The sequence below is a fragment of the Passer montanus genome, unplaced genomic scaffold (assembly GCF_014805655.1).
Source record: "Passer montanus isolate IOZ18808 unplaced genomic scaffold, ASM1480565v1 scaffold13, whole genome shotgun sequence".
In the NCBI taxonomy this organism is placed as follows: Eukaryota; Metazoa; Chordata; class Aves; order Passeriformes; family Passeridae; genus Passer; species Passer montanus.
The window spans coordinates 2,589,095-2,604,878 of record NW_024359832.1 but is presented as its reverse complement, the minus strand read 5'-3'; the positions used below and the strand labels follow the sequence as shown (position 1 = coordinate 2,604,878).

Genomic DNA, 15,784 nt, shown 5'->3' with positions numbered 1-15,784 from the left:
AACATATTCTGCAGAGGGCTGCAACCTGGAGCGCCTTAGGGAAACCTAGTGCGCCCAATGGGACAGACAGCCCTGTCTCTGACAATTGCTGTCTTTGCACTGCTGCAAATACTAGTCCAGTTTCACTAGGTAACACCAAATAGCACAAATATCCCCTGTGCACCTGTGGGCTGCCTCTTTTGGGGGAGATTTGCACTAGCTCTGTGAGGCAGTCACGTAACTGGAGATTTCCTATAGGCATGGAGTCATGCAAGCATCAATAAGTTTACATTTAACAAGTATAATAGGAATAAAAGATAACTCATATAAACCTGACTAATACTTTGACTGATAATTTGATCTCAAAAGACAAGTCTTCTAAAGCTTTTAAAAGTTTTTGCTTTGTATTTCTCAAGTGACTCTATGGGAACAACAAATAAAACTAAGAAGAATGTATACTTGCTAAGACTGCACAACTTCCATGCTTTGCAGAAACGAAGAAAGCAGAGGCTGAGGCAGCAGTTCAGAGCCACAGCTAAGATATGGGTTTAAATTTAAATTTCAGTTTAAATCAACCACAGACCCTTAGTACAGTGTTGGGCCCAAGCTAAAAACATCAGGCACCAGGTGTATCAGGAAGCAGAGCACAAAGTCCCCTCTGTTCAAAGACATGTAATTACTAATACCTCAGAATGTAATTTAATGACTTTCTGCTTCAAGTTCCAAAACGAGTCACAAAGCTGAGAGCACCAGCCCACTTCATCAACTGCAAACTGAGAGCCAGAGAAAGTTACTTGCTGAATATCATGAGTCTCACTTTATTAGTACGTCTTCCTCATGTGAAGACTAACTGAAGCTACATTGTTCTAGTTCTCAGTGGTGTTCAGTCCATGCAGTGAATCCAGCCACGGCTCATAGAAAATACTATATAATCATGAAATTGAGGGATTGTGCTACAATGCACACAGGAGTCAAATGATGGTTACATGAGAAAATTATTTACTGGCATTTCTCAACTTTGAAGTGCTTGGATTTGCAGCCTACCTATTATTACTTCTGTGTGCCGTTTTTTACAGGCAACAGTAAATTTTGCTATCTCTTGCTATAACTCAAGCTGTCCCATCAAGAATTGCCAGCAGGTTTGAAACTTCACCATGGAGGTAAGGAATGAACCAGCAGGCAGTGTCTCTCAAATCCACCCAATAACTGGCACAGTTTTCTCTCCTGATGCACCTCATTTAACATTCTTCCTATTACTTACTTTGATAGTAAGGTGAAAAGGCCATGAGCATTTTACTTTGTTCTGACTGTGAATTAATAATTCTAAGCATCATTGAAATTTATTTTAGTCTAGTTAACTTTTGTGGCCCCTTAAGAATAAAAAAAAGGTTTTTTTGTTTCTGACTTAAAAGTAAAATGAGGGCAGAACACTGTAGGTCTGGAACATGATCTGTCCAGACTCGTGGCTGTTGCTAACTTGCAGAGCTGTGTTGACTTTGTGAAAATATGCCAACCTGTATCTGCTAAAAGGAATAGTCAATCTGTAGTTCATAGATGTTCTGCTGGTAGCAGAATGTCTTGGCACTATATCTACAACTGTACAAAAAGGAGAAAACATCACTGCTCTCTATTCCCCGACTTTCAACCCTGCTACAAAGAGAGTCCTGCTGTGCCTCTGAAGGAAAGCTTGGTCCTTCAGTTCGGACTTGCTTTGCCTCTCAAGTAGCAAGAAAGCTATGTAAGGTTCAGAGGGCAAGCAAGCTACCTAAGGTTCAGAGGGCTTGTAGAACACAAGCCTGGCAAAATAGAGATCAAGGAGGAGTAGATCTAAGGCTGGTCAAGTTTTAAGTCTTCCCAATTCCACTTTACTGCAAATACAGCAAATTGCAAATTCAGCTAATTCCACTAGCACTGACAAAGCAAATGGTTGGATAAATAAAGGCTTGAAAATGACCTATGGAGTATTCCTAGAAATTTCATGTGATACTTTGCTGCCAACATGATGTTTATTTCTGGTTATGACAATAGATGTTATTTTCCTTTGCCCTCTCCCATAAATAATTCAAAATATAAGATGTAAAATCAAAAAATGCTGAAGAACCAAAAAAGTATCAAGCAATGAGTATGCAAAAAGTATGCAATACTGTCACCTACTCGTGCAGATTGCACAGACATGTTTGTGCTAAAACACAGATAGAAAAATATAAGGATGTAAAGACTCTGGCTTTGTGTTATGCAATCAATTTCATCACATAATAATGATGGGCTTGGTCTAAAACTATCTGTACTGGGTTTCTTCTCAGCTTCTCTGTGGTACTTGGCTGAAGTTTTAGAGACTTAAATCTTCACATACTTACTTGAAGCACAATGAAGAGAAACTGATAAAACTGTGATTTAAAACTTCTTTGATTATTGGAGAAAGGGAAAAATAACGAAAACAGAGATTTAGAAATTACTACATCCCATTCACGAGAAGACCTCACTGAAGTTGTGAGGGAAGCATCATTTGGTGGACAAGATGTGCAGTACATATTGAAAAACAGGAAGGCAAAAGCCTACAAGAAGCCTGGAACACTGTGGGCACTGTGGGCAGGAGTATTAAAATAACACCACAGTGCAAATATGACTGAGTGACCCCACTCCTACCCTAAGTCCTTTAACTATTACAGTATTTTACACTCAAAGCAACAGCAGACCAGTAAGACCACACCTGTATTTTGAATTAGAAGTGTCCATAGGGAATAGTACCAGAATAACCAATAGCAGTATAATTCCACTTCCCTTGAGACTCCCACTTAGGCCCATTCTTGGCAAACACTTTCAATTGTAAGCTCCTCTCAACATCTTGATTTATGCTTCCCACCTTTATGATGACCTGGTCTCAATATTACTAAATACTGAGAAAACTGATAGCATAAAGTGAGATCCCCTCTGCCATGCTAGGCCACCCCTGAGCCACAGCTCACTAATTTAAAATTAAGTTTTTAGCAGTTTTTTGTTTCTAAAATGTGATACCGGCAACAAGAGGTTAGGGCTTTCCTATTCTATGAGTGCTCATCTAAAAAAAAGGCTTACCATGCTATTTTTAAAGGCTAATGTTCATGTTGTTTCAGCAAAATGCTCTATGTTGGTTTTAGACACATTTCTTCTTTTATGCCAGACAAGCCAGCTCCTCGTATTCACAAAGCAACTGTGGTTCACTGAACATGTTTCCAGGATTAATTCTGACTTCCCAGGGTCAACTTTACACCAATCAATGAAAGAAATTGTGGAAAAGATTACCTTATGAAAACACACAAACTTAGCAAACCTTTAACAAAAAGAACAACTTGTAGTGCTTTCATCAGACTCAGCACTCTTCAAGGACAGCCTGTCAGCATTTGGCATATATGAACACAGGAGATGGAACAAATCTACAGGAAATCCTTGTGCTTACTCATGTACTCTCAGCACCACAGACAAGTCAAGCCATTTTTATACACTTCTCCCACTTCACACGTTCCCAGACATCCAACATCTCACCACAAAAGCAGAATCTTACCTGTAATTTTCTGCAACAAAGGAGAAAGCTCTGGCTCATCACAAATTGCCTTGACAAGGGCCCTTTTCACCTTTTCTTCAGCTGTGTCGAGCTCTTTTCCACATTTGATTTCTCCAACCACAGAATATATGTATATCAGCAAAACAAGGAAGTCCTCACAGGCATAATCATCTTTTGTCCTTTCGTTGTAAGACTTGATCATTGGCAATAACTGGTTCAAAACACTGGGCATTTCTGACTCGCCAATAGTCTGAAAAACAGAAGGAAGGTTGTGTCAGATTGCCTCCATAGTGCTTGTAAGTTAGGACCAGACACATTCCTGTGGCACATCATTCAATATTCATATTCTCAGTAGTCAGTAGATGGTGATGTGATTTATTTGCTGCTCAGACAGTGAATTTATTAATTGTCTACAGCTGTTTTTTTTCTTAGGGATTCATGACAGCAGCATTTTAGCACTTGAAAAGCCTTATGATTAGATCTTCTCAAAGTACCAGTATAACGAGAAGATGAGAGCATCCATCCCTTGGTATGGGTAGAAATGGTACAAAGCACAAAGTCAAATAATTCCTCTAAATTTTAGGCTTGATCCTCAGGTCTGATTTTGTACATGAGCAGGGGGCTCAAAGCCCAGATTCCATTGACTTGTTGACATCCACATCAGGCAACACCAGGGCTGGCATTTAGATCCATTGTGCAGGTCTCTGCCACTCAGAACAGGCCAGTGACTAATTGTACCATCAAACTGCCACACTCACTGCCCACAAACACCTGTGGATGAAACTTCTACATGCTAATTTTCTGCTTTGGCTTAGCTGGGAACTCAGCAGCAGGACCAGGTGAGAGGCAGGAACACTGCAAGGCAAACAGGAGGAACACTCTGCTCTGAGATGGAGGTGTGGGAGGAAAGCAGAACTTTAAATTGATTCATAATAAATAAATAAATAATAAATCAAACATACTAGTAAGAGACACAAGTTTATACAATAGCAAAACCATGCAATGGCTTTAGGAACACAGAAACTGAAAGCTTTGTCTCCTGGTGTACTCTATGCAAGATTTCAGGCGGTCTGGTTGTATTTTTAATTGTTCTTTGTCAGTCTCAGAAACACTTACAAGCATCTCAGAAACTGTCATTTTTATACCCACACTCATCCACCACAGATCACAATCATTAAGAAAGTATGAATTACTTAAGCTCCAAGAAACTTTTTTCCAGGCTGTGCTATTAGAAACTACACTTCTGTGGACTTTTGTACCCCACCCTGCTTTTGTCATACAAGTTTTGCCATGGACTCTTCTTTCCTGGGATTTCAGTGTGGTCAGATGTTATGTTTCCATTTGAACACATACTTTGGAGAAGAATTTTCTAACTATGCACTACACCTAACAGTAAGTGGAACTGCAGACTTAAAGCTGTAAATTACAAAGCTGCAGTGGTCAAAAGCGTGTGGGAGCCAAGAAGGAACATTCTGAAATCCAGAAGGGGTTGGCACCCTCTGTGTTTGGGCAGGGAGTGCTAAATCGCATATACAGTAAGTCCAAGCACTGCTCCACCCAGGAAGCAAATCCATGGTGTTTGGCACTGGTCTGGCATGTGCTGGTAGCTGGGCCATCCTCAAAACAAGGTTGTTTTATTCCTGGATTTCAACTGAGCCCTGCCTTAATTTCCATATTACCTTTTCTCTTCTGAAAAAGTGAACACAAACAAATTCTCATCTGGATACAAGTACAGATTCTTTCAGATCCTAAGATGGAAAAAGACAAAGTTTCAAGGAATTCAGAGGTATGCACCTATCATAAGGAAGCCATCTGCAATGAACAAAAGCCTAATCAGCCCTAAAAATCTAAGAAATCAAGGTAAACCTACGTGTGGAGTTATTCCAGAATAGATGACGAACTTCAGTCAATATTTACCTGAATTCATTTTTATGAAGAGGCATGACCTATGCCAGGTATTATTGAACATCAGCTACTATCTACTGGCACATCATCTATTCCCCTCCTCCCTTCTCAGTCCACAAACTCTACTTCACTCCATCTCTAAATGCATGGCATGCTGCTACATCAACCAAGATGAGCTCTTGAAAAAGCTGCATTTTGCATGCACAGATTAGCCACAGGCATGAAGCACTGAGGATGCCCATGGTTGTAGAGAACAGTAGAGTGAGCAGCTCCTGCCTGAGGATTGTGGCTCCTGCAAGTACACATGTATAGCATCTTTGGCAAACTTTCAAATGTACATGGTTAAAAAAAAATCATGTCTAAACTTTCAGGGTGATTTACTGTAGGACAGGCTAAAACTCAACAACTTCAAGTAACAATTGCCACCTCTTATCTTCAAAGTAAAAATGAAAGAGGAAAAAAAATATTAAAGAGCTGTAATAAACCATTAACTTCAGAATGCACGTAGGGTCTTTCTGGGGTATGAACTTCTCTGGAATGTTTCTCCCCTTATCTCTTGGGAAATGGCACTACAGAGGACTTCAAATGGAACTTCCAAGTTTCAGAGGCTATTTTGTCCAAACAGGCCAGTTGGACTGGACTGTGCATGAAAAAAACAAAGGGACTCACAATCCCACTGCAGAGCAGGGCTCCACAGGGAGCTGGGAAATTTGCCTCAAACAAAATCCACTGGCAGATTGTCATTATCTGGCCACCTCCAGTGATTTAGGGGCTCCCTGCACCACCTAACAATCAATCAATTACCCTGATTGAACAGCCCTAGAACACGAGTTTTAAAAATGTAACTACCCATGACCCAAATTTCCTGCTGGTTATGTTGACCTCAAGTTAGCCCCATTTGTCTATCATCAAGGGAGCCAATAAAAATAATAAAAACAGGTCAATTCTGAACTTTCCAAAGACTGTATAAAAACATTAATGCTGCTTAATGTAGAGCCAGCTAAAAGGGCCCAAGTTCGAACACTTACTTCTCAGTTGCATTGTTTGGACATTTTAATGCTGAAATCATACACTCTCCAGAAATCAGGGAGACTTTGTGACAGATTTTTGTTGTTTGCCATCTCTTCCCTCCACCCTCTTTAGTTATTTATTTTTAGAACTTAGGCAGTGTAGTAGTTTGATGTCCCTAAGGATAAATAAACTGACGTCAATTTGCTGATTTTTGCAAAAAGGTCTGACTTTTGGCAGATGAGATAATAGTGAAGAAAGTACAAATACATTCTGGGGGGGTTTAAACACTGAACATGACATTATGTTTCAAAATCTTATTTAAAATCGTATTTATAGATCTACAGGAATTAGGAGGAAGTGTAATAATCCAAGCAAAAATGTTTTGCAATTCTGTGAGAAGCATTATTTTCAATATTAAAAAACCTGTAAGAATCTAAAGCCATATGTATCATTGGACTTATTTTTCTCAATAGGAAAAAGAGTGAGTTTGGGAGGTAGAGGAGGTTCAGCATTTAGTTGAATTAAGACGTGTCCCTGACAAATCTTAGAAGAGAACTGAGCACTGTAACCCCTGTGCTTCCATCCCAGTGTCCTCAACTCCTCATTAAAAACATTAAAGCAAAAATCCACTTCAATCAAGTAGAACTTGTTTTCTTTAAAATCCAGGAGAAAGGAGGAGATAAATCTTGAGAGACTACCTCAGTATTAATATTCTAGTGGCTTTCTGTTCAGGAAGCAAAACATGTTTAATTCCTTCAGAGGCTGCAGGAGTTAAACAGAACTTCTTGGAATGGGAACCACACAGCTTTATACAAGTGAAGAATTTTTTTTGGGAAAACCAAAACTAAAAACAACCCCAAAACCTATCTGCAAGTAAAACCAGCAGAAGAATCAGTGGAAACTCACAAACCCTTGGGTAATTTGCTACCCCATGCTGCTGGACTAACCTATTTAATAACAGCTCCTTTTATTGATAACTTAGGTGGGAAAAGAGATGCGGAATAAGCACCTTTCCAATGTCACCCTATTTGATTTTTTATGTTTTACCTGGGCTTGACTGTTTGTGGTTTGTGATTTGGCACACTGCATATTAACTTTCCCACTGTCCAGACATAGGCAAGCTAACTGCTAAAAGTGACAATGGCACCAAAGGAGAACCTCATGGGTATGTGAAACTGGCTCAGATCCTTTGATGGTAATAGATCTCTGCAGGAATAGTCATTTTAGTAAAAACAACAGGCGCTGCCAAGCTAAGGAGGAGTCCTTGCTGCCTGCGGTGCTCAGCTGCCCATAAATCAAATGCTGCAGTTCTGCTACTCGCTGTTTTACACTGTTTGGCCATCTGAGATTTGGGGTTGATTGCACATAATTTCCATATGGGTGGGAAGATGTCTGTACTCCCTGCAAAACAATTATTTCATGTATTTAGTTTTTATTAAATGTCTTACATGTGACTAGTGATTTGGCACAATAAATCAGTTAAGTATGATCTTACCATTCAAATTATGATTCACTACATGAAACTCTAGAAATCATATAATTATTGACTTAGGCAGGTTTTGATAAAAGTGTACCTCTGCTTTGTCTTCTCTTCACATATTCTAGGGTATCATTAAGTATAAGCAACCCAAAACACAACACAAAAAAAAAAGTTCTTCAAAGTACCACACTGTCACCATTAGGAAACACTTCAATCTGCATATGTCAAAATATAGAGCATACAGTTATTCAGACAGGTGATTTTAGATAACCAAAGTCCACTATCTATATATTTCCTTTGTCAGGAAGTAAAGTTTTAGTCTCAAACTTAAGTTTCCAGCTGGGGAGGGGCTGACAAAACTTCTTGCAGGGAGAATGAGCAAACTTTGGCCTTAGGGGAAAGCAGAAAAAGCATTGAGTGAACTCACAGCAGACTGAAAGTGGAGGTGTATGATGCTGGCAGTAAATGGCTGCCTGCAGTTAAAAAAAAAAGTGTTAAGCCATTCAAGATCAGGAGAGACATCAAGTGCCTTTTGTTGGAGACCAAAACAGCTTTATGACTTGCCCCTGCCAATACCAAGAGATTGCATCTTCCTCTCTTTAATGGCAGTGTCTGTCTATCCACTTGATAAATGATACAGAAACCCACCAAGAATATACATATAAAGAAAACAGTACAGAACTAAACTGCTAGTAAGAGACACAGGAAACAGTAAAAGAATCTAGGACCTGTCTCCTCTGTCATTACTTTTAATGATTCTTCCGTTTGAATGAAATATCCCTACAGAGCTAAAATCAATCTCCTGCCCTCATTTCTGCATTTATCACCCACTCTGAACATTGCCCAAGGAACTGTGTTCTCAAAACTGGAGAGACAATTTTCAGGCTCTCCCTGTAGAGAGACAGCATCTTAAAATTTCACTATAAACAAATGAAAGAAAAGGAGTAAGCTTTCCAGAAGCTATTTTTGACCTGGCTCACGCTGTCAAAGATACAAATTCACATTCATCACTTGCTCGTGCTCCCCCAATTAGACTTCATTCTCGCCTTCCACTCACCACAGCAGCCTCTTCCTTCTGCACCTGCTAGAGTGTTTCTATGACTGTGCATTAAAATAAATCATTTTAACCATACTGGTTGTCTGGTTGGATTTACTGCTTGGCCACAGAAACACATTAGTTGTCAAGGACAAAGACTGGACTGCCTCCTTATGCAACAGTGCTGATTTAAAGCTTAGATGAGCTAGAGTTTAAGGTTGCCAAGAGACAAAAGAAAATTATAGAAATAATCACCTGCTCATTGGATGACTTCTTCAATACACTGTCAAATGGCCAGATGCTTAATTGGTGTCTATTAGTCATCACTACAGATATCAAAAGCTCTTTGATACCTGATGAATATCTATCCAGGATGTTAGAAGTTACTACAGAACAAAGTGACAAGTCAAAGGCAAGAAGAAATTACTGAAGAAATTTTTAAAAGCACAACATCTGTAAGCTCTTCTGGTCAGAGAGAATTTTTTAACGTGTCTTGCATAATTCCAAAAACACAGCACTGATACTTAACAGCTAATATGTGATAATAACCCAAGTATTTAAAACAAGCTCTTCAAGCCCTATAATTTCTAAAAACAAAACAAAAGCAAAGCCCAGGACAGTTCTTTCTGCCAGTAACTCCCTAGCCTATGATCATAACCTAAGCAATTGGATTTCATTTGGATCCCATAGCCAAAGTAGTATATTCCAGTATTTTTCTTTAATGAATATCCTTAGGACATAAAAGAAACTATATTTTGAACAACATAATTAAGATTTTTTCTTAACACATTTATCCTGTCTTCACTGAGAACTACAGTTGCTTGACAACAATTTCTTAATCTTACAACTTCGGTTATTTTTATTTCTTCTGCTACAACAAGCAGATTCTGTCACTATGTCAGTGACAAGTGACTGCAAGACTTAGATATTTTAAGAAAATTCAAATGCCCACTCATATCTCTTTTTCCACAGCACCAAAATTACCTCATTGTAGTGAGTTATGCTGTTTGGCAATGTATCATTACATGGTATGGTCCAGTTTTTCCCTCTGTCTTTGGAGATCATCTACATGTACAGCTGTGCTGTGTTGAGATATTTTAATGGGTACATGGGGTTTCAGAAGGAACAGTGTACTGAAAAAAGGACATTTAATCAGTCTGGATTTCATTAGATGAAGCTCTGCAAGGATAAGGAGAATTCTACTTAAATCATTCATGACTGACATGAGACTCATCAGCATGTTAAAAAGGGAATACTTCCAACCTACTCAGTCAAAGCTTTTAGCTGTGATAGTTTCTACAGACATATTTGGGACAAACATGAATCAGCACAGCAAAAACAGTGTCAGCAGAATGAAAAAGGAACACAAGCCAAGACAAAACCTGTATCAGAAAAAGATCTTGGTGCTGTGCATGTCAGGACTTTTTGTGTGTGGCTTTTGAAGCTGTTTGTTTCTATAAGTCTTGGAATATTGAGCAAATTGCCAGAACATGGTAGGGGTTCAAAGTTGAGAAAAGGGCACAAGGATAACATAGTATCCTATGAGGTTAAATCTCATCAGCTCTGAGGAAAACAATGGGAAAGCATGCAACCACTACAAAACAAGGGTTAAGAATCCAGAGGGCTAGAAAACAAATAAAAGGGGTATAAATCAAGAAAAATATAGTATAACTGATTTGGTCATTCAATAGTGCAGATCATGTCTGCAGAATGAGGGGATTCTGTCCCAGGAAATGATTAATAAGAAAGATTTGGGAGATGCTCAGGACAAAGAAAAGGATTGAATTTCTGCTTAGATAACTAGCTATAATCATTCAGGTTAGAAAAACAGGTGATCCAGCACAGAGAAAAGGTCTAAATATCATGAGTGGACTAGAGAAGGCAGGTAGGGAATGATTGCTCATCTGTCTCACCACAACAAGAAAGAGGCAATACACAAAGCTGGAAAGGAGCCAGTTTAAAGAGCAAATTAAATTGAGGTATTTCCTCATGCAATTTGCTCAGATGTGGAACTTGCCAAATGTTGTTGCACTGCTAAATTCTTACTTGGGCTCACAAAGATAATGGGAAATCTCACAGGGGAAAAAAATTCCATCAAATATTAGTAAATACACAGAAACCACAACTGTTACAGAACTCAAAATGGTTGGAACAGGGAGAATATCATATAACCTTGTCCTCTTCTCTTAATCTTCTGTAGGCAGCTGCTTTTGAGCAGAAGTGAACGTTTTTTGTTAAACAAACTAGCTCAGCTGCATTTTGATCCAATCCATAATAAACATGCTCACGTCAAGGCCAAGGCAAAAGGACCAACGGAACTATAAAATACAGGATCCATGGGACAGAAGTAGGAAAGCATGTTTATACAGCATGTGGCAGTATCAGGATTAATTCCTATATATTGTGCTGAGTCCTAGAGTCCACATTTATAAGAGGATGTGAAAAACTAGAGATAATATTGAAAGGGGTTACAAAACAATTGAAAGGGTAAATTTCATAGCGGGAGACAGCTCCTTATCAAAAGGAAGAATAGCAGCTTATGTATATCTCTTCAGACAGAAGAAAATTTCAGAATATGAGACAGCACTTGAATCTAGTCAAGAAAGGCACATGAGGAATGAGGGAAGTTAAAACTATGATTTTTCCAGTTCTCAAGTTGGTGAGGATGTTCCAAGTGGTGTGCACATTTCACAAAGACTTTTGAGGGTGAAAGGGCAGAAGACAAGCAGAAAGCACAGACTTGGTGGTCTTATGGAATAGAATACTGTGCATTAAATACATCTTGTGAATAAAACTATAAACTGTTTAGCACGGTTCTTGATTGCAGTGAAAGAAATTGTGAACTGTGAGGGAAAAATACTTCAGAAACAGCAGAAAGGATGAAGGCAGTACATGATGTGAAGGCAGTGAGTCATAAAAGGAGACTGACAGTCAAAACAAGCCCATCTTGTGCTTTTCCCTCACATTCTTGCTTTTTCTACCATCTCTTTTCTCTCGAACCTTAATTTTATGCATCCTCCTTCAGTCCTATGTTAATCTACCATCAAATGTTCAAGAAATTCCTCAGAGCTGCAGGAAAATCTCCAGATATTTGGTGATGGGTCAGACCATGGTGGACAATGGTACCAGAAATTAAAAATGAGGGCTGGGGGTGAGGGTAAAATGGCAAAAACAGTCATATCAAGTGAAAAACAAAAGGAGTTTGGAGCCTGGATTAGTGATTGGGTCCATTTGAAAGACATTTGTTTTCTGGCTTTTTGTGTTTAAGTGTGTTAACCATCTTACCATCAAACTTTTTAAAATAAATCCAGTCAGCTTCTGCCCCTACAAGCTTGATATTAACAGACAACCAGGATATCAATCATACATTGCCACAAGCCACAATGCTAGTCTGCACCAAAGCATCACTCAAATAATGACTTCAGCTAAGGTTGGGCCAAACATACATGTGATATCTTTTAGTGATGCTCAGAGACCATACTTTTATATAAAATATGCTGAATAGGGGTATTATCTTGAGCAGAACATACCCCATTTTGCAGTGTCCCTGAGATTCAAGAAAATTGGTGAAAATCTACCACTAAGACAATCAACACTAAAACAAAAACTGTTGGAATTTACTAAAGTACTACTGACTGAAACTCCTTGATGCCAAGAAACTTAAAAGACATTTAAAACATCAACTTGCATGAGATGGTTCTATGAGACTAGATGCCAAATCACGTTGTTATAGAAATTTAAACAGTAGCTAATTTGAAAATGTTTTGCATTGTATTTTAAATATTTTACACCTTGGTTTGCAGATAGACAAAGACATAATACATAGAAATATATGGACATGGGAGGTTTGCAGAGGAGATCCCACTGCTCTGTCCACAGCCCCAGCTGGAACCACAGGAAGGAGACACAACGGCAACACAAAGACACATAAAGGCAGATTATCATTCTGCTGCAAAGCACCACAGCTGTTAATCAGTACAGTAAATGTTATCACAATAGAGTACTGACATTTCTAGCCCTTGTACAAGGCTCACTATGCTTCAAGCAGGATTCAGGCTTTCATGGTGATTAAAGGCAGATGTCATGTGTATAAGTAAGTTTATAACTTAAGAATGCCTTGCTCATTTTTGTCTGTGGAAGGAATCTTTCATTAACAGGACATCTCCGTTGGAGGATGCTCACTGCAGCATGATTTGCACACGGAAGAATATTTTTTTTTCCTCTTCAGGTTGGGAAGAATAAAAGAAAGTTAATTATACAACCATACCTCATTCTATCCTATGAAATGCATCAGGTTAAAACTTTAATTTTCCTGTCCATTTTTTTAGTACCATGAAAAACAAATCATCTTTCAGAGAGCAGCAGATGGGAGAACAGTGATACTCCAAAGAAAAGGACTTTTTTTCCCTATAAATGTGTGAACTGCAGCAACAACAATTACTCAGCATGTATATAATATTAAACATCAAGTGAAATACAGGCACAGGCAATGACAATTATAGTGAAACACTACTGAAATCCCAGTCTTTTAATCTTCTCATCCCATCCTGGAAATGCTTTCCTGCTCTAGAAGCTAACAGTTCTCTTTTCAAACACAATTTAACTCAACCACCTACAAGCAGTTTCTTTAGCTCCCTAGCTGGGCAGGAATCTTCTGTGCTGGCTTTCACCTGCAATGGTGAGCAGACTGCACAGCCAGGGCTGGTGTGGGTGTGTGAATTTTTAGGATGCTTGTTATTAGAGAGTACATGCAACACCTGCTTGTCACTCATGATGTTCTTTGCCTCTTGGCCCACGTGTCCTTCCTTTGGTTGGCATGTGGCAGGTCCTCTCCTCTTTTGGTTCCTTTCACCATTGCCATCATCCCCACACGGAGCCAGGCCAGCTGGGTGGCACTAGCAGGGGTTTTGCTGTTGGCCCCTTGCTCTGGATGGAAAAGATGTCAGACTGCTTTCCCACTGCCAGCTGCAAGGGCCATGTGAGGGCATCCTGGCTGCTGGGGATTGCTCCTGCCACACCTCCTCCCCATCCATTTGTCCAGCATGAGCTACAACTAGAAAAACAATCCCACTTTTTGTCCCCCTGGGATTTCCCTCCCACTCAGCCAAGCGCCTGAGTCAGCATAGCTATCCCTCATGAAATCCCATTTGCACAAAGGGAGACCGCTGGAGCACAGGACATCTGGTCCCAATATCTAAAACCACTTAAATCACGCATGCCATTCCAAACATTTAAGGACTTCAGAAGTTTTCAGCTATTTTCATATATATTTCCTAGTTGCTTCATGCAGAAAGCATTTATGTTCCAAGTTTCACTCTAAAGAGGTGGGCAAATGTATATACCACCTCATTTTAACTAGGGAAAAAAAAAAAAACAACACTTTAAAGATAAGACCAGATCTGGCTTAAGCTACTTCTATGTTAACTACATTTAAAAAAATTATTTTAGGAGTGTATCAACAAGTCCTGAAACACAACACAATTCAGATTCCATTAACAAGCAACAAAAGGTGGTTACTATATGCAATATAAAAAAATCCCCAAACCTATCCAGTAAAGAAAGAAAAACCCCACAAATGCAGCTGTATATACGAGAAGGTGAGGTTCCAAGATGTTTTTCAGTTAGTTACCCATTGTGATTTTTGGTACCAAAGAAAGGACTCCTGGCCCAGTGGTCAGCACTAGACTATTCCTCTGGAGACCAATGCCCAGCTCCAAGTCCAAATGTGAGCTTCCTGCTTTTCTGCACCTTTAAGCAGTGGTAGCTTCCCATGCTACCAAATGTTAATTTGAGTGCTCTGATAGCCTGATGCTGAGGCCTGGATATGAGAAATAATATTCAGTGTAGCTAAGAATTCCCTTTACAGCCCCCACCTACATTTTGAGGCATGGTATGCTGATGCCAGTACAACAGAGACAGACTTGAGTCCCCTGTAACCTACTTAGTGTGAGCATCAATAGCCATCAAGTTGTCACAAGACAGAGCTCACCATCAAGTGGCTTCTCTTTTCAAAAGCCAGTATGGGTATGTCTGTGTATCTCTCAGTCTCTTTTGCACAGCTCTTACAAAAGAGAAAATATAGCACTTTGATATAATTTCTTTCCTTGTTATCTGGCTCCCCACACTTCAGGAAGGGAGAGCTTCCAACCTTTACCACTGTAGCATACTCATACCACTGTAACAGCAGAAAAATCCAAATTTCTTCTTAAAGAACTACTGGAAAATTCTTAAATCACTCCACAGCACCGAAAGCTTCCACTTTTCTAACAAGCTATCTGTCAGTATGCTCTTAGGACATGACAATCAGACTTCTGGGTCATAAGTGATATTCCGTATGGAGACACCACCACAGCAAAAAAACGGGAGGTCTGAGACAGCCTAGTTTGATGAGAGAATCCAGAGTACCTGTGTTATATATTGTAATGCACAAAATACTTTAAATCATTTATCTGAGTCTTGGGTCATATTTTGGAAGGCAGTATTACAAAGCTCTTTTAGACACTGTTTATTAACATCAAAATGAAATATGAAAAGCACTTTCTGTTAAACCCAGGATCTGAACAACTCTTATAATGTACCCTAAATACAGTAAAACAGCATTGCAACAGCTAGAAATAACTGTGTTATTACTAAAAATATTTTTTTACTGCACTAATGTATGTTTACTCCTTCTAAAACTAAACTTTCAAAACAACACCATCACAATTAAGTTACCCAGAAATGTTACCATGTGAGTAGCACTCCAGTTGTCACCCGAGACCCTCACATCCTACACTACTTCTAGTTTTCCTGGAGCAAACATTTTGATTCTCCCAACAGAAAGTGCTGCAGG

General features: G+C 39.2%; 1 protein-coding gene across 1 annotated transcript in view; it reads right to left on the bottom strand.

Moving 5' to 3' along the window:
* The window catches only part of SCFD2 (sec1 family domain containing 2), a 187,758-nt gene that overhangs the window by 103,486 nt on the left and 68,488 nt on the right, over positions 1 to 15,784 (bottom strand). Inside the window, exon 6 of the mRNA XM_039698763.1 lies at positions 3,521 to 3,770. Within this exon, the coding sequence (XP_039554697.1) occupies positions 3,521 to 3,770 (250 nt within the window). The remainder of the gene's footprint in view (positions 1 to 3,520; positions 3,771 to 15,784) is intronic.